General features: G+C 48.2%; 1 protein-coding gene and 1 long non-coding RNA gene across 5 annotated transcripts in view; one reads left to right on the top strand and one right to left on the bottom strand.

Moving 5' to 3' along the window:
- The window catches only part of FBXW2 (F-box and WD repeat domain containing 2), a 48,706-nt gene extending 28,120 nt beyond the window's left edge, over positions 1-20,586 (bottom strand). The window contains exons 1-5 of one of the 4 annotated variants that reach the window (XM_073558521.1): positions 20,449-20,586; positions 18,747-19,249; positions 9,370-9,564; positions 7,507-7,640; positions 7,326-7,412 (exon numbers count right to left, since the gene is read on the bottom strand). In XM_073558521.1, coding sequence (XP_073414622.1) covers positions 7,326-7,412; positions 7,507-7,640; positions 9,370-9,564; positions 18,747-19,236 — 906 coding nt within the window. In that variant the 5' untranslated portion in view covers positions 19,237-19,249; positions 20,449-20,586. Of the gene's footprint in view, positions 1-7,325; positions 7,413-7,506; positions 7,641-9,369; positions 9,565-18,746; positions 19,250-19,715; positions 19,991-20,310 lie in introns of those variants that run through there. The other 3 variants (XM_073558540.1, XM_073558531.1, XM_073558512.1) reach the window with 3 other exon arrangements.
- LOC141069175 (uncharacterized) lies at positions 20,512-22,982 on the top strand. The gene is made up of 2 exons (XR_012226525.1): positions 20,512-20,803; positions 20,917-22,982. It is a non-coding gene; the product is annotated as an uncharacterized lncRNA (long non-coding RNA).
- The last annotated feature ends 2,666 nt before the right edge of the window (positions 22,983-25,648 follow it).

Below are 25,648 nucleotides of genomic sequence, written 5' to 3' on the forward strand. Positions count from 1 at the left end.
GAGGGAACGCATACGCTAGGTTGAAATTCCATGGAGCTAGAAAGGCGTCCAGTATGTTTGGGTGATCTGACGGAGATAGGGAGGCAAAGGTTTTTATCTGCCTGTTCTCCCTTGTGGCGAAAAGATCCACCTCGGGTTGTCCCCATGCGGCTACTATGTCCCTGAAGACCTTCCGATTGAGGCACCACTCTCCTTGTCGTAGAGTGTGACGGCTTAGGAAGTCTGCCTTTTGATTGCTCTCGCCTCTTATATGAAGGGCCGAGAGGGACAAAAAATAGTTTTCTGCTAAATTTAAAATTCTTGCCGCTGAAGACATCAGAGTCTCTGATCGAGTTCCTCCTTGTCTGTTTATATATGCCACTGTGGTGGTATTGTCCGACAGGATCCTTACATGCTTCTGTTGGAGCTGCGGAAGGAAGTTGTATAGAGCATAGAACACTGCAGTCAGTTCTTTTAAATTAGATGAGTAATCACATTCCTCTTTACTCCACCTTCCCTGATAAAACCCATTCTCCATGTGGGCTCCCCAGCCCTGGGGACTGGCATCGGTGGTTACGATACAGGATGGAACTATAACCCATGGAACTCCTGAACATAAATGGTCATCGTCTAACCACCACTCTAGGGAAGTCAAGACTTCTTGTGACAGGGTTATTTTGCTCTGTAAATGACCACTATGTCGCTTATCCTCCTGGAGGATCTGGTGTTGTAGCGTACGGACATGGTACTGGGCCCACCGGACTGCCGGGGTGCAAGAATTTAGTGATCCTAATAGTGACATTGCTCCCCTTAAGGATACACGTGGTTTATCTATAGCTGCTTGTATTTTTTGTTTTGTGAGGATGATTTTTACCTGGGGTAGTAGACATCTCTGGGTCAAGGAATCTAGTTGGAATCCTAGAAATGTCTGGAGAGATTGCGGATCGAGTCTGGACTTTTGGATATTGATGATCCAGCCAAGGCTCTGAAAAGAGGAGATTGCGTCAGTTACGCGTTCAGTACATTGTTTGACTGAATTCCCAATTACTAGGAAGTCGTCTAGATATGGCACAATTAGTGTGTCCTTTTGGCGAAGGTAGGCCATCACTTCTGCCATCACCTTGGTAAATATTCTTGGTGCCGTGGAAAGCCCGAAGGGCATTGCCGCGTATTGGAAATGATGAATCTTTCCCTCGACTTCCACTGCGACTCTTAGGTATTTCTGGAATCTGTTGTGTATAGGGAGATGATAATAAGCATCTTTTAAATCAATCCCTGCCATTACGCAATTTGGGAAAAGAAGCTTTATAGTGGATCTGATTGATTCCATTTTGAACTTATAGTTTTTTATAAATGAATTTAGCTTCTTTAAATTAATAATGGTTCTAAATGTACCGTCTGGTTTAGACACCAAAAACAGGGGAGAGTAAAAGCCTCTACCCTGTTGTTCCTCAGGGACCTCAACTAAAACTTTTTTAGCTAGCAGGACTCGAATCTCGTCTTCGAGAGCCTTTTGCTGAAGTGAGGAATTAAGGCGAGTTATAACAAAGAACTCATAGGGGATTCGAAGGAATTCAATCTTTATTCCTTCCTTGATTATATTCAAAATCCATGGGTTTAACGTAATTTGTTCCCATTTGGTAAAAAAAAATTTTAATCTGCCCCCAACTGGTGGGTCTAAACTTTTAATTCTTATCTCTCCTATATGTTGGCCCTCTGAAGATGGTACCCTTCTGCTTTTCGTCTTTCGTGGCCCATCTCGTTCTGTCCGATTGTCTTCTTCTCCCGAATGGCCGTCTTTTAAAGGTTTTCCTATAAAACGGAATGGGAGAATCACTGAAGGCCTTTTTTCTTTCTTTTGCCTTGGCGAGAATTTCGTCTAAGGCTTTTCCGAAGAGGAACTCACCCTCACATGGGGTTGCACTAATTTTGGATTTTGACTGTGCATCCCCTTTCCAGCTCTTTATCCAAAGCGCACGTCTGGCGTTATTCACCAGGGCTGCCGACCTTGCTGCCAGTCTTAGGGTGTCCGCTGAAGCGTCAGCCATAAAGGCAGCTGCCCCTCTTATCAACGGGATGGCTGTTTCTCCCTTGATACTCTTTGCTCAATCTGCTGGTCTAATTGATCTAGCCATACCAGCATTGATCTAGCAGTACATGTGCTGGCTATTGCGGGTTTGAATACCCCGGTGGTAGATTCCCAGGACCTTTTGAGCGAAGATTCAGCCTTTCGGTCCAATGGGTCTGCTAACAATCCTGCGTCCTCGACCGGGATCGAGGTTTGTTTGGAAGTGGAGGATATGACAGCGTCCACCTTTGGTATTTTAGTCCATTTTAATAGATCTTCATCAGTGAACGGATACTTCCGTTTTGAAGCGGATGGGAGAAAACCCCTCTGGTCGTGTTTTTCCCACTCTCTTTTGATGAGATCTTTAATTGCCGGTATCACTGGAAATGATCTCCTCTTTTTCTCTGCCAATCCCGCAAACATAATGTCTTGCGCGGTCTGGGCTCCCCTTTCCTCTTCACACCCCATAGTATTTCTAACCGCTTTTACCAGGTTATCTACGCTGTCCAGTGGAAAACATGCGCGTCCTTCTACTTCCGAGGATGATGATGAGGACGTGGATGCGGAGTCTGAGTTTAACTCCTGTTCTTCCTCTGACTCTGAACTAACAATGACCTGTTTTCTATGACTGGACTCTGCGGGAGTGCTGGCGCGGTTGATGGCTTGTATTTCCTCCCTAATTATGGCTCGGATATCCTTAGAAGATATCGTCGACCCCTGCCTGGTCTCTTTAATGCATTGTTTGCAGAGTTTTTTGGGGTAGGAGTCAGGGAGAGGCTCTGAACATAATGCGCATTCTTTATGTTTTGTTTTTCCTTTTTTCTTTGACTGAAGCGGGAGGTCAAAGGTAAAGAGAGGGGGGAGGGGGGGGGGAGGAGAGGAGGTTAGCTTAATAGGTAGAGCATATGCTTTGCACACTCACCCAGTGAAGCTTAATACCGGTTCGGATGGCTGAGACGGTTTGGATCGGGTTTCTGCTGCCTCGCTCCTGCGGGCAGTCTCTGTCCTGGCGCTGCGGTCCCTGGTGGAGTTGCCCCCAGCTGAATCCCCTGCTGGGGTCTGCGACTCTGCGGGGGACGACATGTTCCAACGTTGCAGCGCTGTTTTATCCTTATCGTACTCCCGGAAGTCGCCCTGTTACAGGGCGCATGCGCCGCGTCATCGCCATCTTACCCCGGAAGTTCAACCATTACTTCCGGGGTATAGGAGCGTCGGGCGCCGGCCCGCTCCCGCGCCACCGCTATTGACACGCGCGGCTCGCACGCACATGGCCTCACCATCCATGCTATACCCCCAACGATGGGGATAGGGGGGATCTCCCGGATGCCGGCCCGGCGCGCTCCCTGGTAAGACCGGGCGGCCCTCCCCGGACCCGGCCATTACCACTATGCCACCAGACGAGGGGGGAGCCGTCAAACGGAATCTCCCCCGACGCTGCTTCCGGACCGCAGCCCCTGCCGTTCCCGAAGAGACCGCACAGGCGGATGCATGGCCCAGGTAAGATCCTGCAGGATCCTGCTCCATTTGGAACAGGAAACCAAAACTGAGGAGGAAAGGCGGACCGCCCCTTTTATCTTTCCTGTAGGGTTTCCTGTTCCAAATGGGCGGATCCGATACCTCCAGTGGGTGCTGTCGTGGCGAAGAGTAAAATATTGGTTCTTTTAATCTTGTTTTTTAGGATGAGACTGTATTTAGAAAATCACACTTGAGGATATGATCACCTTTTTTCTTTTGGTTTGTTCAATGCATTCAGGTTGAAATCACAAGTTGTGTGATTATTAAGATGTATTTATTCTGGCACTTACGGTATTTGTTTTTTGTGTTTCTTTATTGCTGCATATAAATGTTGAATTCAATAAGTTGTAATTTGAAAAGAAAAAAGGAAGAAACTCACACAAACAAAAAATCAGATGATTCAAGGCTTAAAAAAATAAAATATAAATTTGATAGGTCCCAAGTTGAATCCCTGTACAAATACAGTATAACAAGAACACAAGTAACGCACATGCATTTTTTCAGTTTTAAAACATACTTTTTTTTCACAATTGCGCATAAAAATTTTGAATTTGATTTCTCAAAATCAAAATATAAAGAAACAGTCTTGTGACATATGAAATGAAAGCCAGTACCGTTCTGAGAAAAATGATGTCTCTCCCACCTCTTTATCTTAATTCTAGCCCGAGATATGATAAAAAATGTGAAGCCATACCAGGCCAAAATTCACGCTTTTTCAAAACTTTAGAAGTCTGTAAAAAATTAACTGATGAAGAAAAAAAATTCAAAACTTTTAATTTGTAATTAACTAAAGTTGTACTTCATAAAAAAAAATATATCTTAAGACGTCAGGTAAAAAAAATATTTATATTTGGATCACTTGATACCCGTAAGACATATGAAAGCCTGCATAGAGTTTGATTAAAAAAAAAACACAGATGAAGGACTCCCAGACTATGAGAAATAAGATTCTCTGGTTTGATGAGACGAAGAGAGAACATTTTGGTGATCATTCTAAGCGGTATGTGTGGAGAAAACTATTCACTGCTCATCACCTGCCTAATACAATCCCAATAGTGAAACATGGTGGTGGCAGCATCATGCTAAGGGGGCGTTTTTCAGCCGCAGGGACAGGACGACTGGTTGCAATTGAAGGAAATATGAATGCGGCCAAGTACAGAGCTATCCTGGATGAAAACCTCTTCCAGAATGCTCTGTACCTCACACTTGGCCGAAGTTTCATCTTCCCAACAAGACAATGACCCTAACCACACAGCTAAAATAACAAAGGAGTGGCTTCAGAACAACTCTGAGACCATTCTTGACTGTCCCAGTCAGAGCCCTGACCTAAATCCAATTGAGCATCTCAGGAGAGACCTGAAAATGGCTGTCCTCCAACGTTCACCATCTAACCTGACGGAACTGGAGAGGATCTGCAAAGATGAATGGCAGAGGATCCCCAAATCCAGGCGTGAAAAAATTTTATTGCATCATTCCCAAGAAGACTCATGGCTGTACTAGCTCAAAAGGGTGCGTCTACTCAGTTCTGAGCAAAAGGTCTGAATTCTTATGACCATGTGATATTTCAGTTTTTCTTTTTTAATAAATTTGCAAAACTTTCCATATTTCTGTTTTTTCTTTCAGTCAAGATGGGGTGCCGAGTGTATATTAACCCCTTTCTGACATCGGGCGTATTTACGCCGATGTCGGACTCCCTCCCTTTAATGTGGGCTGCAGCCGTGAGCACACATCTTTCCTGGGACATGTCAGCTGTTTTGAACAGTTAAATGCCACTGTCAAACTGACAGCAGCATTTAACAAGTGCTTCCGGCAATCGAGCCAAAAATATGCACACCAGTGACCCGTGTTACATGATCGCGGGTTACCGGGGTGTCGGCATGACAACTGGAGGTCTCCTGGGAGACCTCTATGGCTGTCAGTGCAGGATTACTGTGTGCGCCACCCAGTGGCCGGCGCTCATAGCAAGTCAGCAATTCTACTACATCGAGGCAATCTGATCATCGCCTCTATGTAGCAGAGCCGATCGAGTTGTGGCAGCTTCTAGTCTCCTTTGGTTATTGAAGTATACCAAAAGTTAAAAAAAAAACTGTTCAAAAATATAAAAAAAATAAAATATAAATGTTCAAATCACCCCCTTTCGCCCCATTCAAAATAAAACAATAAGAACAAAATTAAAATATACATATTTGGTATCGCTGCATTCAGAATCAATAAAAAAAAAAGATTCACCTGATCGCTGAACAGTGCAGTGAGAAAAACAGTCAAAACGGCAGAATTACGTTTTTTTGGTCGCCGCAACATTGCATTAAAATGCAATAACGGGCGATTATAAGATCGTATCTGCACCAAAATGGTGTCATTAAATACGTCAGGCCAGCACGCAAAAAATAAGCCCTCATCCAACCAGAGATCACGAAAAATGGAGACGCTACGGGTATCGGAAAATAGCGCAATTTTTTTATTTTTAGCAAAGTTTGGAATTTTATCTCACCACTTACAAGTGCATCTCATAAAGTTAGAATATCATTAGAAACTTAATTTATTTCAGTTCTTCAATATAAAAAAGTGAAAGTCATATATTAAATAGAGTCATTACACACAGAGTGATGTATTTCAATTATTTCTGTTAATGTTGATAATTATGGCTTACAGCCAATGAAAACCCAAAAGTCATTATCTCCGTAAATTAGAATATTTTATGACACCAGCTTGAAAAAATGATTTTAAAATCCGAAATGCTGTCCTACTGACATGTATGTTCAGTAAATGCATTCAATACTTGGTTGGGGCTCTTTTTGCATCAATTACTGCATCAATGTGGCGTGGCATAGAGGCGATCAACCTGTGGCACTGCTGAGGTGTTATGGAAGCCCAGGTTGCTTTGATAGCAGCCTTCACCTCGTCTGCATTGTTAGATCTGGTGTCTCTCAGCTTCCTCTTGATAATACCCCATAGATTGTCCATGTGGTTAAGCTCAGACGAGTTTGCTGGCCTATGGGTTTGGGGTCTATGAACTCGTAATGACCTGGAGAATCATAATGGCAGGTCAGTTTTAGCATTTAGTGAACCTAGCAAAAAAAGCCAAATAAAAAACAAGTGTGGGATTGCACTTTTTTTTGCAATTTCACCGCACTAGGAATTTTTTTCCCCCCCGTTTTCTAGTACACGACATGGTAAAACTAAATGGTGCCATTCAAAAGCACAACTCGTCCCGCAAAAAATAAGCCCTCACATGGCCATATTGATGGAAAAATACAAAGTAATGGCTCTGCAAAGGAGGGGAGCGAAAAACAAAAACGCAAAACCGAAACAAATAATGGCTCTGCAAAGGAGGGGAGCGCAAAACAAAAACGCAAAACCTTAACTGGGGGGTTAAGGAGTTAATGAGAAAAAAAGTGAACTTTTTTGAATTTACCAAATGGCTGCAATGAAACAAGAGTGAAAAATTTAAAGGGGTCCAAATTCTTTCCATACCCACTGTATATCTCTCCCATCCAACACTATACCCCTCAATACGTCACAGTGGGGATACCAATGTGGACGGCGCTCCCATGAGTGTAGTGCCCCAGTAGCAGGGGCTCACCGGCTAGGCCACAGGAGGAGGGAGGCAGGGGGAACACCGGAGAGGCTACAGCAGTGGGGATCACCGGCGAAGCCACAGGTGTTCCTATAGTTCATCACAGGTAAAAGAAATGCAAGACAGAAATATCCTGGAGAGTCCCTGACCTCCGCCATCAAAAGGAGGGTCTCCGGAGCTCATTACCTTGATCTCATACTTGTCAGCGCTCAGCAGGATGTAATCTCCAGGACTGTGCATTAGTGACTTCACCACACATTTCTGTAGGACGACCTATGACAACACAAGGTCACACACAAAATATATATATATACATAAATCGGACTCCAGACATGGAACTCACAGTCTCGGCATCTGCAACACTAACCTTTGTTACCCACTCAGTGTGGCCGGTAAGCGTATTCAAGCACGTTCCTGAGGACAAGGCCCAGATTTTCACAGTGTTGTCTGCTGAGCCACTGACCAGGAGATCCAGCTCATCACTGTAGTCCACACTAAAGACTGAAAAGAAGAAGAGCTGACAGCACGGCAGGCAGGGCAAGGGCTCGTCTACTGACAACATGGCAGGCAGGGCAAGGGCGGTCTACTGACAACACGGCAGGCAGGGCGAGGGTGGTCAGGGCGAGGGAGGTGCACTGACAGCACGGCAGGCAGGGCGAGGGCGGTGCACTGACAGCACGGCAGGCAGGGCGAGGGCGGTGCACTGACAGCACGGCAGGCAGGGCGAGGGCGGTGCACTGACAGCACGGCAGGCAGGGCGAGGGCGGAGCACTGACAGCACGGCAGGCAGGGCGAGGGCGGAGCACTGACAGCACGGCAGGCAGGGCGAGGGCGGCGCACTGACAGCACGGCAGGCAGGGCGAGGGCGGCGCACTGACAGCACGGCAGGCAGGGCGAGGGCGGCGCACTGACAGCACGGCAGGCAGGGCGAGGGCGGCGCACTGACAGCACGGCAGGCAGGGCGAGGGCGGCGCACTGACAGCACGGCAGGCAGGGCGAGGGCGGCGCACTGACAGCACGGCAGGCAGGGCGAGGGCGGCGCACTGACAGCACGGCAGGCAGGGCCAGGGCGGCGCACTGACAGCACGGCAGGCAGGGCCAGGGCGGCGCACTGACAGCACGGCAGGCAGGGCCAGGGCGGCGCACTGACAGCACGGCAGGCAGGGCCAGGGCGGCGCACTGACAGCACGGCAGGCAGGGCCAGGGCGGCCCACTGACAGCACGGCAGGCAGGGCCAGGGCGGCCCACTGACAGCACGGCAGGCAGGGCCAGGGCGGCCCACTGACAGCACGGCAGGCAGGGCCAGGGCGGTCCACTGACAGCACGGCAGGCAGGGCCAGGGCGGTCCACTGACAGCACGGCAGGCAGGGCCAGGGCGGTCCACTGACAGCACGGCAGGCAGGGCCAGGGCGGTCCACTGACAGCACGGCAGGCAGGGCCAGGGCGGTCCACTGACAGCACGGCAGGCAGGGCCAGGGCGGTCCACTGACAGCACGGCAGGCAGGGCCAGGGCGGTCCACTGACAGCACGGCAGGCAGGGCCAGGGCGGTCCACTGACAGCACGGCAGGCAGGGCGGTATACTGACAACACGGCAGGCTGGGCGAGGGCCGTCTACTGACAGCAAAGCGAGAGCAGTGCACCGACAACACAGCGGCAGGGCGAGGGCGGTGCACCGACAGGACGGCGACAATGAGAGGGAGGTGCACGACAGCACGGCGGCGCACTACAGTACGGAGGCAGTTCAAGAGCAGTTTACTGACGCAGTGGGTGGGTGAAAAAAGCAGAAGTGATGACATGTTTCTATTATATTTTTCCTCTCATTGTTCTACTCCTGATTTTGGCTTACAAATACTGATGTGTGAACGTGGCCTTACTCTCTATGGGTGTTGGGCGGCTGTCTCTGTGCTGATGTCTATATCCTATGAGCTCTGAGGACCGGGATCTGATTTCTTACCTACAATTGGCTGTCCGCATTGCCATGTCTCATGCTGGTGCCACACTAGCACCTCCTTACACCATCTACTCTAAGCTATTATCATTGAATATACAAAGTCACAACAAATTTTGGGGCAGAATGGCATAAAAAGCAGGGACAAGCAGAAATGAGGGCACATTATGCTGCCTGAAGCTTGCACCAGTGTACTTGGCATGAGGACAGTCTGCAGGACAGAATGGGAAAACAATAAGTAAAGTTGACAAGCCACATTACATGGTTTCCCTGTGATTTACCTGCTCCAGTGTGGCCCCGGAAGTGCTGTGTTCGGGCCCCTGAGCTCCAGTCCCAGCAAGCCACAGTGTTATCAAATGAGCCGGTTACCAGCTTCAGTTCATCAAATGTCACGGCAGCGCAGGTGTGAGTCTGGATGCCGTAGATGCACTGACCGGTGCTCACATCCCACAGCTTCGCGGACAAGTCATCAGAGCCTGCATGACAAAGAAACATGGCTGAAGAGAGGCACGTAGCTCAGCCTCTTCATGGACCCTGGGAGAGCGGGCATACCAAAAACTGCATAACAAGAAAGAATGTACGCCCTTACCCCACTAAGATGAGGAAGTCCCTGAGAAGGATGGGTCGTTGCTGGATCCGCACTGGGCACAGACAAAACCACACTTTAACTTTCTTTGAGTGTCCATCTCCAATCTCAGGAATGTACCGACCTCACTTCCCTGAACACACATTTTACTCGGGAACTCAGAATTTTTAAAATGAACAATCCGTCGTGGCAGAGAACAAAGCGGATTGCCCGGACAAAATCTGTTATCAAGTTGCTAGTTTTCATATGCACTATGAATTTATGAAGTAAAATGACGGTGGCCCTAGATAGTCAGGATTACTTACCTTCTGTACTGATGACACCAGAGATGATCAGTAATATCATCAGAGACACAGACGGACGAATTCTGCAGGCAAGGGACGACACATGGACCAGCGTTCTGGAGTGCAATGTGCAGCCAAGAGTGCGGCCCCGGGTGTGACACATGGCCACTGTGTCATACGGATATGGCATTGGTGCTCACGTGGTCGCTAAGTAATGAAATTCTCATAACACTGCCCACAAAGCAGACACACGCAGCGCACACACCGCTCACGCATCAAAAACACACAGCGCACAAACATACACCGCTCATACATCAGACACACACAGCGCACAAACATCAGACACGCAGTGAACACACCACTCATGCATCAGGCACACGCAGCACACATATGAACGCACATCAGACACATGCAGCACACACACAGCTAACACATCAGACACACGCACTGCGCAAACATACACCGCTCACACATCAGACACACGCAGCGCACAAACAAACTGTGTTCCAAATTATTATGCAAAAAGAGTTTCGGAGTGATAAGGTTAGAATTTTTTTGTTTGTCATTTAAACTCATTGATGGTGGTGTGTGTCAGGGCTCTTTATATCACTGAAAGCAATTGCAGATACCTGTGCAAATTAGTTTGGCAGCTGTGTCCAAATAAAGGCAAGACTACTTAAGAAGGCTGTTCCACATTATTAAGCAGCCTACATTTTTTGCCAAAATGGGAAAGAAAAAGGATGTGTCGGCTGCTGAGAAGCAACAAATTGTGGAGTATTTAGGTCAAGGCATGACTACAATCAACATTGCCAAGACGCTTCATCGTGATCATCGCACAATCAAGAAGTATGTAGCTGATTCCCAGCACACACGAGTGCGTGCTGAAAAGGAAAAATTGAGGACTCTTTCCAACAGGCAATTGCGTCAGGTTAAAAGAGCAGCTGCAAAAATGCCTTGTCATAGCAGCAGACAAGTTTTTGAAGCTGCTGGTGCCTCCAACGTCCCCCAAACAAGATGCAGGGTCCTTCTGAGGTTTGCAGCTGTGCGTAAGCCATCCTGTCGACCACCGCTATCCACTGCACACAAGCAGAAACGGCTCCAGTGGGCCAAATGAGACATGAAGACTGACTTCCAAACTGTTTTGTTCACCGATGAGTGCCGTGCAACGCTCGATGGTCCAGATGGATGGAGGATGGCTGGTTGATGGACACCCCATGAAAACACGGCCAAGGCGCCAACAAGGAGGAGGTGGAGTAATGTTTTGGGCTGGAATCATGGGGAGAGAGATTGTCGGCCCCTTTAGGATCCCTGAAGGGGTAAAGATGAACTCCATAATCTATGTGGAGTTTCTAAAACAGCACTTCCTGCCATAGTTCAAGAGGAAGAACCGTGCTTTCCGCAGCAAGATCATTTTCATGCATGATAATGCACCGTCTCATGCTGCAAATAACACATCTGCATCTCTGGCTGCTATGGGAGGACAAACTTATGGTGTGGCCACCATCTTCCCCTGACCTCAACCCCATTGAGAACCTCTGGAGCATCATCAAAAGGAGTGTCTATGATGGCGGGAGGCAGTTCACATCTAAGCAACAGCTCTGGGAGGGTATTCTGTCCACATGCAAAACAATTGAAGCACAAACCATCCAAAAACTGACAAAATGAACGAGAGAGTTCAGAAGCTTCTTTCCAACAAGGGGTCCTATGTGCAAATGTAACATCACCTAGAAGAAAGTTTTGACTTGAAAACTGTTTGATTTCATTTTGTAATAAGCTGATAATGCTTATAACTTCACAATTGACCATTTTTTTGTTCAAAATAAAAAGGTTGAAAACTCTGCTGTGCATAATAATTTGGAACATGCATTTTGAGTGTTTCTTATTTTTAAAAATACACTGTTTTCATAGGCAGTTTGTTCAAAAACATTGCAATTATACTAGAATATTAGATGACTGGAAAATAACAATGACTGCAATTCATATAGGTAATTTAGAGAAAATATGAGGCAATATTTTTTGCATAATTTGGAACACAGTCTACACCGCTCATACATCAGACACACGCAGCGCACAAACATACACCACTCATATATCAGACACACGCTAGTGAACACACCGCTCACGCATCAGTAACATGCAGCACACACACATGAACTCACATCAGACACACGCAGTGCACAAACATACACCGCTCATACTGTACATCAGACACATTCAGAACACAAACATCAGACAAACGCAGTGCACACACCGCTCACGCATCAGGCACACGCAGCACACACATCCGACACATGCAGTCCACACACCGCTCACACATCAGACACACGCAGCGCACAAACATACACCACTCATATATCAGACACACGCAGTGAACACACCGCTCACGCATCAGTAACATGCAGCACACACATGAACTCACATCAGACACATGCAGCGCACAAACATACACCGCTCATACATCAGACACACATGCAGCGCACAAACATACACCGCTCATACATCAGACACACGCAGCGCACAAACATACACCACTCATAAATCAGACACACGCAGCGCACAAACATACACCGCTCATACATCAGACACACGCAGCACACAAACATATACCGCTCATACATCAGACACACGCAGCACACACACAGCTCACGCATCAGACACATGCAGCGCACAAACATACACCGCTCATACTGTACATCAGACACATTCAGAACACAAACATCAGACAAACGCCGTGCACACACCGCTCACGCATCAGGCACACGCAGCACACACATCCGACACATGCAGTCCACACACCGCTCACACATCAGACACACGCAGCGCACAAACATACACCACTCATATATCAGACACACGCAGTGAACACACCGCTCACGCATCAGTAACATGCAGCACACACATGAACTCACATCAGACACACATGCAGCGCACAAACATACACCGCTCATACATCAGACACACGCAGCGCACAAACATACACCGCTCATACATCAGACACACGCAGCGCACAAACATACACCACTCATAAATCAGACACACGCAGCGCACAAACATACACCGCTCATACATCAGACACACGCAGCGCACAAACATATACCGCTCATAAATCAGACACACGCAGCGCACAAACATACACCTCTCATACATCAGACACACGCAGCACACACACAGCTCACGCATCAGACACATGCAGCGCACAAACATACACCGCTCATACTGTACATCAGACACATTCAGAACACAAACATCAGACAAACGCAGTGCACACACCGCTCACGCATCAGGCACACGCAGCACACACATCTGACACATGCAGTCCACACACCGCTCACACATCAGACACACGCAGCACACACATCCGACACATGCAGTCCACACACCGCTCACACATCAGACACACGCAGCGCACAAACATACACCACTCATATATCAGACACACGCAGTGAACACACCGCTCACGCATCAGTAACATGCAGCACACACATGAACTCACATCAGACACATGCAGCGCACAAACATACACCGCTCATACATCAGACACACATGCAGCGCACAAACATACACCGCTCATACATCAGACACACGCAGCGCACAAACATACACCACTCATAAATCAGACACACGCAGCGCACAAACATACACCGCTCATACATCAGACACACGCAGCGCACAAACATACACCGCTCATACATCAGACACACGCAGCACACAAACATATACCGCTCATACATCAGACACACGCAGCACACACACAGCTCACGCATCAGACACATGCAGCGCACAAACATACACCGCTCATACTGTACATCAGACACATTCAGAACACAAACATCAGACAAACGCAGTGCACACACCGCTCACGCATCAGGCACACGCAGCACACACATCCGACACATGCAGTCCACACACCGCTCACACATCAGACACACGCAGCGCACAAACATACACCACTCATATATCAGACACACGCAGTGAACACACCGCTCACGCATCAGTAACATGCAGCACACACATGAACTCACATCAGACACATGCAGCGCACAAACATACACCGCTCATAAATCAGACACACGCAGCACACACACATGCAGTACACACACCACTCCCTTCACACGTCAAATTTTAACCCCTTCCCATTATGGCCATTTTCCAGTTTTGGCTTTTTGTTTTCTCTTTCCTTTCGGCAAAAGCCGTAAGTTTTTATTTTTCTAAGCCAACTGAATGTTCAGTGAGAGGGGCTCTGTAGAAACAAGAGTTCATATTTATTGGAAGCAATTAAAGCTCCATTTAGTAGTTACATACACAGCGCGATATCGCTGCACAGAACCTACCCGTTTTGGCTTGTAGCCTTATTTTTAGCTTTATTTTTCTGCCCACATAGCTGTATTTGGGTTTGTTATTTGTGGAACGAGTTGCACTCATGATTGACACTATTCATTTTACCACAGAGTGTACGGGAAAATGGGAAAACATTACATGAGCAGTTAAACAGCAAAAAAAAAATACAATCCTGACATTGTTCTTTGGGAATTATTTGTACGGTGTATACTGTGTGGTAAAAGTAACCCAGGAATAGGATTCTCCTCGTGGGTACGATTACTGTGATACCAAACTTGTTAATGGAAAAATAAAATATTTGAAATTTGTCGCCATTTTCTGAGACTGTTACGCCTCTCTCCCTCTAAGATGAGAGGTCCCTGAGAAGGATGGGTCATTGATGGATCCTTTTTCAGTCGGTGGCGCTATTTGGAGGCTTGTCTTTTTGCAGGGCGATACAGTGTCTCTTTTCTGACACCATTTTGGGACAGATATGATATTTTGGTCGATTCTTGCAGATTGTGGCGACCACAGACATACATTTTTGGAATTTGATGTTTAAAGCGTTTACCGATGGGTTAATCAATGTTATATTTTGATAGATCGGATTTTCATGGACGCGCCGATACCACATGCGTATTATTTTTTTATATCTTTATTTTTAACACGAAAAGGGGGCGAGTCAAGCTTTGCTTTTGCTTTTTTTCCATATTTATTTTAAATACTTTTTACTATATTTTCTTCCCCTCCCAGGACTTCAACCAGTGTTCATCTGCTGGCCTGTGCTGTATACTGCTGTACCACAGTATTGCTGCATATAGTAAAAATCATCGTCTTTGAAGCCCGTTGGTGTCTGGTATGGAGGCCTTCATCAGACTGAGGGCAGGCGATGGGCTCACAGAATAAGGCGCCTCCCATGCAGGTGCGATATTAATCCAGCAGCCAGAGATTGACAGCAGTTCCACTTAGACCTCCAGTTGGTCAGAGGCAGTTTAGCTCTGGGTGATGAGCTGCAGATGCTGGGCCTTCGGAGCGTCTAGGGTTGCAGACTTGAGTGACACCCGCACTGGCGCAACTTAAAGTCTCCCTTGGGCCATAGGCTTCTAGGTGCTATGTCCAGCACCTCCTTGGGTAGGCTTGCACCGGTTATTCGAGTGAGGCTCTTGTAGGGCCTCCAGCATGGGCATGATTGATTCTTCTTGGGTCTGAGGTGGAGAAGAGGTCAAGGTCACATCTTCATGGGAAACTTTAGTCACCTTCAGTTCCTGCAGTAGGTCTGCGTTCATCAGGTGGGGTGGGCAGGTCTCCACCGTAAACTGGAACAGGATGGAGTGTCCTGGCAGTGTCCTCATGCTCAGGGGCTTGCAAGCTGGGGAACGTCTGTCTTGACCTTTAATCCCCATACAAGACACAGAGTGTTCTGATAGACTGGTGGAGTCGGGGATTTTCACTTCTGACTGCACCAGTGTCCACAAGGAAAGATATGACTGTCCCCAGTGATTTGAGGTATTGGGTCCGCTGATGGGGTTTCACATGTCAGGGGCGTGACGTCTGGCGGACTTGGTTTGCCTCTGTCTTATGGACAGGGTTCTTCATTGTCTTCTGTGTTTCTTTCTTGGCCTATTCCTCTGCGTGATGACCTGGGTTGCCGGGTGCTGTGCACTGGTTCCGGAAATGGCCAAGGTTGCCACAGTTGAAACACTTGCCAGCTCTCCTAACTCTGTGTGATAGTTGCTCCTCCATGTCAGTGGCCACCACAGGAGGGCCTGTCCTCCGCACTCCTGGGAGGGACGCAATTCTTCTGGCTACTGCAAGCAGGACATCTACTGCTATTGTCCTGTACTCAGGCCTATTTACACTGGCTGATAATCAGGAGCAAGTGCTCCAAGGTCGCTTGCTTCCTATCAGCCAGTGTAAACACTCACTTGTCAGGTAAAACGTTTTTGAAAAGTGTTGTCCGGTGTCAGATGTACAGTGTGCCGTGTCAGGACAACATGCGGTGCGAGTGCCGTCATCATTCCCCGGTATTCCTCCTCCGGGGGTGGTCTCATCCGGCTTCTTTCAATAGAAGAGAATAGAGAAGTCACACCACCGTCATGTGACCACCCACTCGCCATTACACACTGTCATGATTCCAATGTCACAGAAAACCTGAAGACTTTTTTTTTGTAGACTGGACAATCCCTTTAAGCTTACTTAAAAACCAATGTTCTCGGTAGCACTTTGTCCTGTGTAACCTGGTGATGTGCTGCTGATAATGTGACGCTCTATGCACACAGAACGGTCAGCTCTTTGCACATGGAAGTGCGGTCGGCCTTTTTAAACAGATCGTTAAATGAACAATGCTTTTCTTGCATGTAGTTGATTGGCGGTGATTTATCAGCCACGCTTTCAATGTGGCCCTTGGTCACGTATTACTCACCTGCCTGCTCGTGTAAGTCAGGCACAAACACACTCACAGGATCAAAACGCTTCACCCCCAAAACATGGTAAAGGAGTATTCCCATTTCCAAAATCCTACCCCAATATTGCATTGCAGTAGTTTAGGTATTCATGGTTACGACCACCCATATAGTGACCGTTCACTAGCTGTCAGTGGTCGTAACCATGAATACCTAAAGTCCTGCAATGCCAGCACATAGTGTAAGCGACATAGCAAATCAGAAGAACAATACTACATTTCTAAATGGAGGTATTTGTTATTATTATTACTACTACACCTACTACATATTGGAGCTGGGAATACCTCTTTAAGCCCTGTCCCTTTCAGAGGCTTGAAAGGTAGCAGGAAAGGGGGGCAAAGAGACACCTTTCACTGAGTCCAACATGGACATTATACAGGTAGGGGAGGAACATCTCATCTACAGTAGTGGCAGAGATTCCTCCACCGCAGTAGCCCTGGGCACAGTGCAGGGGTGTGACTGTGATAGGAGCCTCTCAGTAACCAATCATAACTCTGTGTTACTATCAGGAAAGCACTCATTGGTTGATGCAGGCTCCTGTCACACAGTCTCTGAATGCAATATGAGAAGCCTGTGATAGCCAATGAGCACTCTACTCTGCAGTGAAGGAAAGTACTGATTGGTTACTGAATAGCTCAGGAGCTGTCGCCCTCCGCATTCTGCAAGGACACAGACACAACTAATTGCACAAGTTTGTGACCAGCTACTGCAGGTCAGTACTGCACAGGCCACAACCAGGAGCCCGGCGGGCCACATATTGCCTGCGGACTGAAGGTTGGGCTCTAATCGACCTGGGTGTCTGTATGTGGTGTCTATTATATGTAGCGATCTGCATATGTGCAGGTACCGTTGTACTTACTATAACGATGTGCATATACGCGAGTAGTGTTGTACTTACTATAGCGTATGCATATATGCGAGTACCGTTGTACTTACTATAGCAATATGCATATACGCGAGTACCGTTGTACTTACTATAGCGACGTGCATATAAACGAGTACCGTTGCACTTACTATAGCGATATGCACATACGCGAGTACCGCTGTACTTACTATAGCGACGTGCATATATGCGGGTACTGTTGTACTTATGTTATGGAAATATATATGTATGCTAATGAGTAACCACTCCTTTATACGAACTGATAAGACCATGAATATGAATAAAGTTTTCAGAGTTCTGCTGGAATGAGTTGTTGCTAACTAACCCAATACCTCAAATCACTGGGGGCAGTCATATCTTTCCTTGTGGACACTGGTGCAGTCAGAAGTGAAAATCCCCGACCCCACCAGTCTATCACAACACTCTGTGTCTTGTATGGGGATTAAAGGTCAAGACAGATGTTCCCCAGCTTGCAAGCCCCTGAGCATGAGGACACTGCCAGGACACTCCATCCTATTCCAGTTTACGGTGGAGACCTGCCCACCCCACCTGATGAACGCAGACCTACTGCAGGAACTGAAGGTGACTAAAGTTTCCCATGAAGATGTGACCTTGACCTCTTCACCTCAGACCCAAGTGTAGCGCTCAATAATACTCTGTCTAATCAGGACAGACCACAGTATGCACAGATGTGACCTTGACCTCTTCTCCACCTCAGACCCAAGAAGAATCAATCATGCCCATGCTGGAGGCCCTACAAGAGCCTCGCTCGAATAACCGGTGCAAGCCTACCCAAGGAGGTGCTGGACATAGCACCTAGAAGCCTATGGCCCAAGGGAGACTTCAAGTCTGATGCTCTACCGACTGAACTATCCGGGCCGCGGCGGTGAGAGCGCCGAATCCTAACCACTAGACCACCATAGAGATGTGCATATACGCAAGTACTGTTGCACTTAATATAGCAATGTGCATATACGCGGGTACCGTTGGAGTTACTATAGTGATGTGCATATATTCGTAAGCGGTTGTACTTAGTACAGTGATTTGACCCGAGTCACCGATTACTGTCCGTGTGGCCTGGACCCCTATCCATCAGTGCCATTTATCCCTCTAAGCCACCACCCACCTGTACATAGGAGGCCATCCTTATAATAAAGTGCATAAACTCTGGCGCTGTGGCCGATGAGGGAAGCGGTCTGGAAGGCTTGGTGGTCACGCAGCTGCTTCATCCGTAGCACGGCCTTTAGGTAGACCTTCTTCCAGTGGAGAGTGTCCTGCACAGAGTCATCGCTCTGCCAGCCCAGGCTGCGGCACGCCCCCTGCCACACCTCAGTGCAGGCGCTGATCACCTTGTTCCACTGCTTGGACACCAGGCAGCAGGTGAGTAGCGTCTGTGGGTCCAGCCATTTCAGCAGGTAGAAGCTGAGCTCCAGTGGAAGAAGCTTCAGGAAGTCTCTCTTCAGCAGAGTCTCCAGGTTATTGGACAGGTGACGCAGCTGCACGGCACCGCTCAGGCCGATCAGGTGATCCAAGGTCTCATTTTTCTGCAGGTCTGTGAGTGTGAAGAAAGATGCCGAAAGGTTCTCAAGCCATGACTCAAAATCTTTCTTCTCCATAAGGTTACTGAAGCTAAAGGAAAAAAACAGAGCACATGCTAGACAACAGCCGTGACAGTACCATCCCCTGCTGGTAACCAATCTAAAGGGGCACCGCACAGCGAGAGGAACGCGCAGGCCCGTCCCATGAGGAAACATGCCAGCACCTGAGCTAACGTCCTCACCCCAAGAAGAAAAAACAATTCTTTACAGTGCAGGACAAAGAGCGCACACTATCCCCACCGTGTCCGCAGCCCGTATTAGGACACAGACGGCCATAGAGATCGGAGCGCAGTGCACGGACTGGGCAGCGGATCTCCCGACCCGAGTGGGACAGCAGCATAAAAATCCATGAAGTTGTAGGGCGCGTCTGACTGTACCCTAATTGTCAGTGGAGGATGATGTCTGCAGCCGCCCCCTCTCCCCCTTAGTGTACCTGTGTGACAGGCAGTCGTATCAGGAGGACATGGATGACAGAGCCGCCATCTTCAGGGCTTTACCTGCTGGACAGCTGTGTGACAACTGACACGGCGGCCATTCCAGCTCCCAGATCGGGGTGCAGCCTCTGTGGCTGGAGATGACGTCCTGTACACGGAACTTCGGGGGGCGGGGATACACAGGTCAGGGCTCCTACTACACAATTAACCCAGGTCTACACTGTCACACACCTCCAGCTGTGGGCAGCATACACTCTCCCCTTCTCCCTACAATGCTTGTACAGGTTCACTGACAGCAGAGATCTCGTCAGCCATGAGGAATCCATACAACAAGCTGCCTGAAAGAACAACCAGTCACATTCTGATGTGAAAATGAAAGCTGCGCTCTGATTGGCTGCTACCGGAGAGACGGAGGTTCCTCAAAGCGCTGTCCAATCCTATAAGAGGAGGTGACAGAACTTTATATTCAGCACAGGGAAAGCTTTATTAACAAGAGACACTGACATTACTGATAGACAAGAGCTGTGCACTGGGGGCTGGTTCCTATGAATGGGGGCAATCTCTGGGGACCCGGGGGGGGGGGGGGGGGCGACCTCCAAGGACCTGCAGAGGCAGGAAGGAGATCAGTATCCGGGGACCTATGGGGGGGAGCAGCTACCTGATATTCGGGACGGGAGGGCAGGATATGGGGGGGCAGTCAGCAGCAGGCACACCGGGGGGAACACACAGCCTTCATTACCCCTTGGAGGGAGCATGCCATCCGTTATACCGCTAGGTACAGCGCTCCGGTATCTACCTCACAACCCGCGGGGTCCTCTCCTCACAGCCGCCATACTGCCGGGGGCGTGTCCTCACACCGCGCCCCGCCCCCTCAACGCATCAGCCACCAGAGCGCCCCGGCAGAAGACAGCACGATCGGTGATCAGCAGGCGATGCCTGGCGGGAGTCCCGCGAGAGCTGCGAGCGCCGCCATCTTTATTAAAGGCGCGAAACGGGAAACTGACAGGAAATGAAAATTACAGCGAGACCCCCACAGTGCAGAGTAGAGACCCCGGTGTCTGAGCGCCGAGCAAGGCGATACCGTGGACGGCTCTGTTGTTACGGAGGTGTCACGGCGGATGTCGCCCTTGTGAGCCCCTTTACCCCCTAAGGTTTTTTTCACCTTCCTTACCGGGCCAATTTTTGCAATTCTGACCACTATCACTTTAACGATGCTGAATTTGGTTTCTTATTCGGTAATTTTTTTCTTTTCTGTTTTTTATAGGTTTGGCAACAAAAAATAATTATCACAATAATAATATATAATGCAGCGAGGTGCCCTGATGTGAATACACTTAACAGCACTACAAAAATTATAAAACTGGCACAAAAATCATACAGTACCTCCCAACTTTTGAAGAAGGGAAAGCGGGATAAAGGCTGCGGAGCGCGCAGTGTGCCGCTGCAAGTTTTAGGCCACGCCCAACTACACCCATACTGTGGGCACAGTGGTTGGTACTGTGGGCACACTGACTGCTACTGAGGAAAAGAAAGAAAACCGAGAGAAAGAAAGAACAGAGCTAAAGAAGAAAGAACAGATAAAGAAAGGGGAAAGAAAGAACAGAGAAAGAAAGAGGGGAAGAAAGAAAGAACAGAAAAATAAAGAGGGGAAATAAAGAACAGAGAAAAAGAATACACAGAAAGAGGGGACAGAAAAAAAGAACGGCGAGAGAAAGAAAACAGAAAGAAAGAGGGGAAAGAAAAAAGAACAGAGAAAGGAAGAACAGAGAAAGAAAGGGGAAAGAAAACAGTGAAAGACAGAACAGAGAGAGAGAAAAAAAAGGGGAAAGAAAGAACAAAGAGAAAGAAAGGGGACAGAAAAAAAGAAAGGGGAAAGAAAGAACAGAGAGAGAGGGAAAGAGAACAGAGAATGAGAAAGAAACAGAACGAAAAAGAAAGAAATAAAATATTCTATAAAGATACTATAGCAGCCTGGCTCCCATTATAATGCACACCTGAGCCTCCCGATGCAGGACATATTATGATTCGCTCACATGGCCATCATCCCCGATTCCAAGGCGATCCCGCTGTCGGAGGAGGACATGGTGATGGAGCTGAAGCATTCCCTGAAGTGCCTCCACGGATCCGTCAGAATCTCCTCATGAAATTACCTCATATTCGGTCATCTTCCAGCGCATCACTTCCGGAGGACCGTCATGTGCGAGTTTTAAAGTGCTCGGGGCTCCGCCTTGTACTCCTGTGTCCATGGGAAAAGTCCGCTATGTATGCCCCATACACACTTGGCTCCGCTCCGTACATCCTGTACACGGCTCCACTCCGTACACACAGCTCTGCTCCGCATACCCCATACACATGCAGCTCCGCTACGTGCATCAAGTACACACACGACTTCACTCCGTACACCTCATACACACGCAGCTCTGCTCCATACACCTCGTACACGCGCGGCTCTGCTCCGTACACCTCATACACACGTGGTTCTGCTCTGTACACGCGGCTCCGCTCCGTACACCTCGTACATGCGCAGTTCCTCTCCGTACACACACGGCTCCGCTCCGTGCACCTCGTACACGCGCGGCTCCACTCCATACACCTCGTACAAGCGCGACTCCGCTCCGTACGCACCGTACACACGTGGCTCTGCTCTGTACACCTCTTACACACGTGGCTCCGTACACCTCATACATACATGGCCTTGTACACGCGCGGCTCCACTCAGTACACCTCATACACACGTGGCTCTGCTCCCTACACCTCATACACACACGGCTCCGCTCTGTACACCTCGTACACGCGCGGCTCTGCTCCATACACCTTGTACACACATGGCTCTGCTCCGTACACCTCATACACGTGCGGCTCCGCTCCATACACCTCGTACACACACAGCTCCGCTCCATACACCTCATACACACACAGCTCGGCTCCGTACACCTCGTACACGCATGGCTCCACTCTATTCACCTCGAACACACACAGCTCTGCTACATCCCCACTGTAAACCCCTCCTGACCCCACACACAAACTTCACCTCATCCAGCACCATGAAAACCAGCACAGCGGAGTCCTGCAGACAGGAGGCCCCTGGTCACGTGACCCCCCGACTCCTCCCCTCCTGTGACCTCATCACAGGTCCTGTGCGCGCAGCCACAGAACAGCCCGCCACATCATTGCAGGCTGCGAAGGGTCTCTGGGAGGGTGAGGATGGGGTGCACGGGGCTTTTATGATATACTAGATGGAGGCCGGATGCTATCACATCGGGAGGGCAGTAATGTCGCGATGGGGGCATGCTTTGCAGTGTTGAGAATCTCTCCCCCCCATGTGCTCACCCACCTATCCAGTCTCTCCCCATGTGCTGACTTCTCCTGTCTGTGCTCTCTTCTTTGACCTGTCTACCCCATGTGCTATCCCCCTTGTCTGCTGTCTCTCTCCTTCCTGTGCTGTGTTCTCCCCTCATGTGCTGCCCCGTTTGAGCTGTCTCCTCCCTGTGCTCTGTCTCTCACCCCTGTGTCTGACCGTGTAGAGAAAATACCACAGCTCCTGGGCAGGGGAGGAAGCAAAAGACAATACTGACATTACAGCAGCAGATGGCAGAGGGTACATTTTGTGAGGTAAAATATTGTTTAAAAACAGTAAGTGAAATATTTTACCTCACAAAATGAATCCTATGTGATCCCCTGCTGTATTGTCATTATTGTCTTTTGCTTCCTCCCCTGCCCAGGAGATGTGGTATGCTCCGTACATGGTCAGACACAATTTTTAAACTAACTTTCGTTTGTGGGAAAACCCCTTTAATGTGATTGGCTTCCTCTGCCTGTAGACATGTCGCGCATCTGCCGCCGGGATCAGCCGAATGATTCACTGCGCCTGTGTTCAGCTGGTGGTACCGTGCAAGAGGCTGCGTGAGTGTGTGTGGTGCGACGGTGTTCCACTGGAGGTACCGCGCAATAGGTTGGTACCAGCAGTTTCCATATTGAGACACCCATCCCTTGGGTGTCCCAATATGACGGTTGGTGAACTTCCTCCACTTGGATTTCTGGGATACGGTGACATCTGGACAGAACAGGAAATGTACAAGGCAATTATATACTGTAAATAGATAACTGCTCAGTGATCAACTAATTCATTGCACATCTAATTATATCAAGCACTTGCAATAAATATGCACTTTAGTTTATTTGATAGATTATGATATCTTTTATACATAGTGATTTAACCACTTGATAATCACATTTTTTAAGATCACTGTTTTGATTATACATTTTAATAGATGTCTATCATGAATATATGGAGATACACTCACATCTATTTAATATTTTTTGTTGTGTATATTTATATATTTTTTCTGTCAGCCATTGTGGGTTTTTTTCATGCCCCCTGCATACATATGTGTTTTTATAATTTTTTTATACATGATTTTTTATGGAAATAATAAATTTATTTTTGTAAACATCTGGTCTTTTTTTTTTTAATTAATTTTATATTGTATGTCATGATGTCTTTTTTGTGATACAATTATAATAAAATAAATCCAATTTTATTATTAGAACTTTGAATGTCTTTTGTTTGGGATATATGTTGTAATAGATATTCTGAGTCTTTTTTGATCTTTTTAGTATATCATTGGTATTTCTTTTCCATAAAGGTATCTATATAGAACAGGGAGCCCCACACCAAAACCAGGTCCCTGTAGCCTGGCTCAATTAGGTCCTGGGCGTCAGAATTGGCATCATAGTGGGCAGCCAATTTTGGCCATTTGAATAAGTAACTGGTGTTTTTAAGGGGTTAAAATTACCGTATTTTTCGCTTTATAAGACGCACCCCAAATTTTGAGGAGAAAAATAGGAAAAAACGTTTTCTAATAAAATGGTGGTGCTTCTTATAATCCAGGCGTCTTATTGCTTACTGGTCTGTCCCCGGGGTGCTGTCGCCCACTCTGTCCCCGAGATTTTAGTGCCGAGATCTCCATCTGCGCTTGCGCGGCGGCCATTTTCCAGGAAGCAAGCCACCGCGCAGGCATGGATGGAACGGCAGAGCCCTCCACGCCGCACAGGACAGAGCCCGGTGGCGGCGGCAGGCAGCAGGGGACACAGCGCGGTGGCGGCAGCAGCAGCACCCGAGGGACCCAGCGCGGCGGCAGCACCCAGAGGACCCAGCACAGTGACGGCAAGTAACGGACACCCGCAGCGGCAGCCCAAAAAACGTATGTTTGCATTGTAAGACGCACCCCTATTTTCCCCCCAAATTTGGGGGGAAAAAAGGGCGTCTTACAAAGCGAAAAATACGGTACTTTGGGCCACTGATATGACACCACCTGTGAAAATGGGTTGTTTGCCCACTTTGATGCCAATTCTGATGCCCAAAACACATTTGGGCCAGACTGAACGGACTTGGGTTTGAAGCGGGACATCACTATGTATGTAATGGTGGTGTGTGATTGGGTCGCCCTCCCAGGGCTGTGGGGTACTCGGTACCGGGCCGGGTCAGCGGGATGTTACAGCAGCGGTGACCCGGTCCGTGGCCCTGGGCGCCCAATTAATAGGGGAAGATTGAATGGTGGAATGTAGTTAATGGAATAGTTCGTGACGCCACTTGTGGTGTTTGGCAAGTGAGATATTAAGCCGACGCTGCATGCAGATCCACTGGGACTGATAATATGGTGCAGCAAAGATGTAAAAGCTCCCCACAGGTGAAGCTGTAGTCCCAGGGCAGTGTAGATGTGGTTGGCACGGGGATGTAGCAGTGCCGGAAGGGTAGGAAGCAGACAAAGACACAGCGGGGTGCAATTTCTGTACCTTTACTTGATAAATGCAGTCCAGGGTCCTGATTACAGATGGTACCGGAGCAGGCTAGCCTGGAAGCAACTCAGGGATTCTTTCTCAGCAGATGGGCTGTGCAGTCTCCTTCTTAGCGCTTATTTGAGTGAAGTACTCCTAGTACTGAATTACACTGAAGTTCCTCCTAATTCTCTTCTACTAGCACTCCTCGTATGGCA

Source organism: Dendrobates tinctorius, unplaced genomic scaffold (genome assembly GCF_039654945.1).
Source record: "Dendrobates tinctorius isolate UK_male_01 unplaced genomic scaffold, ASM3965494v1 ptg000013l, whole genome shotgun sequence".
NCBI classification, from domain to species: domain Eukaryota; kingdom Metazoa; phylum Chordata; class Amphibia; order Anura; family Dendrobatidae; genus Dendrobates; species Dendrobates tinctorius.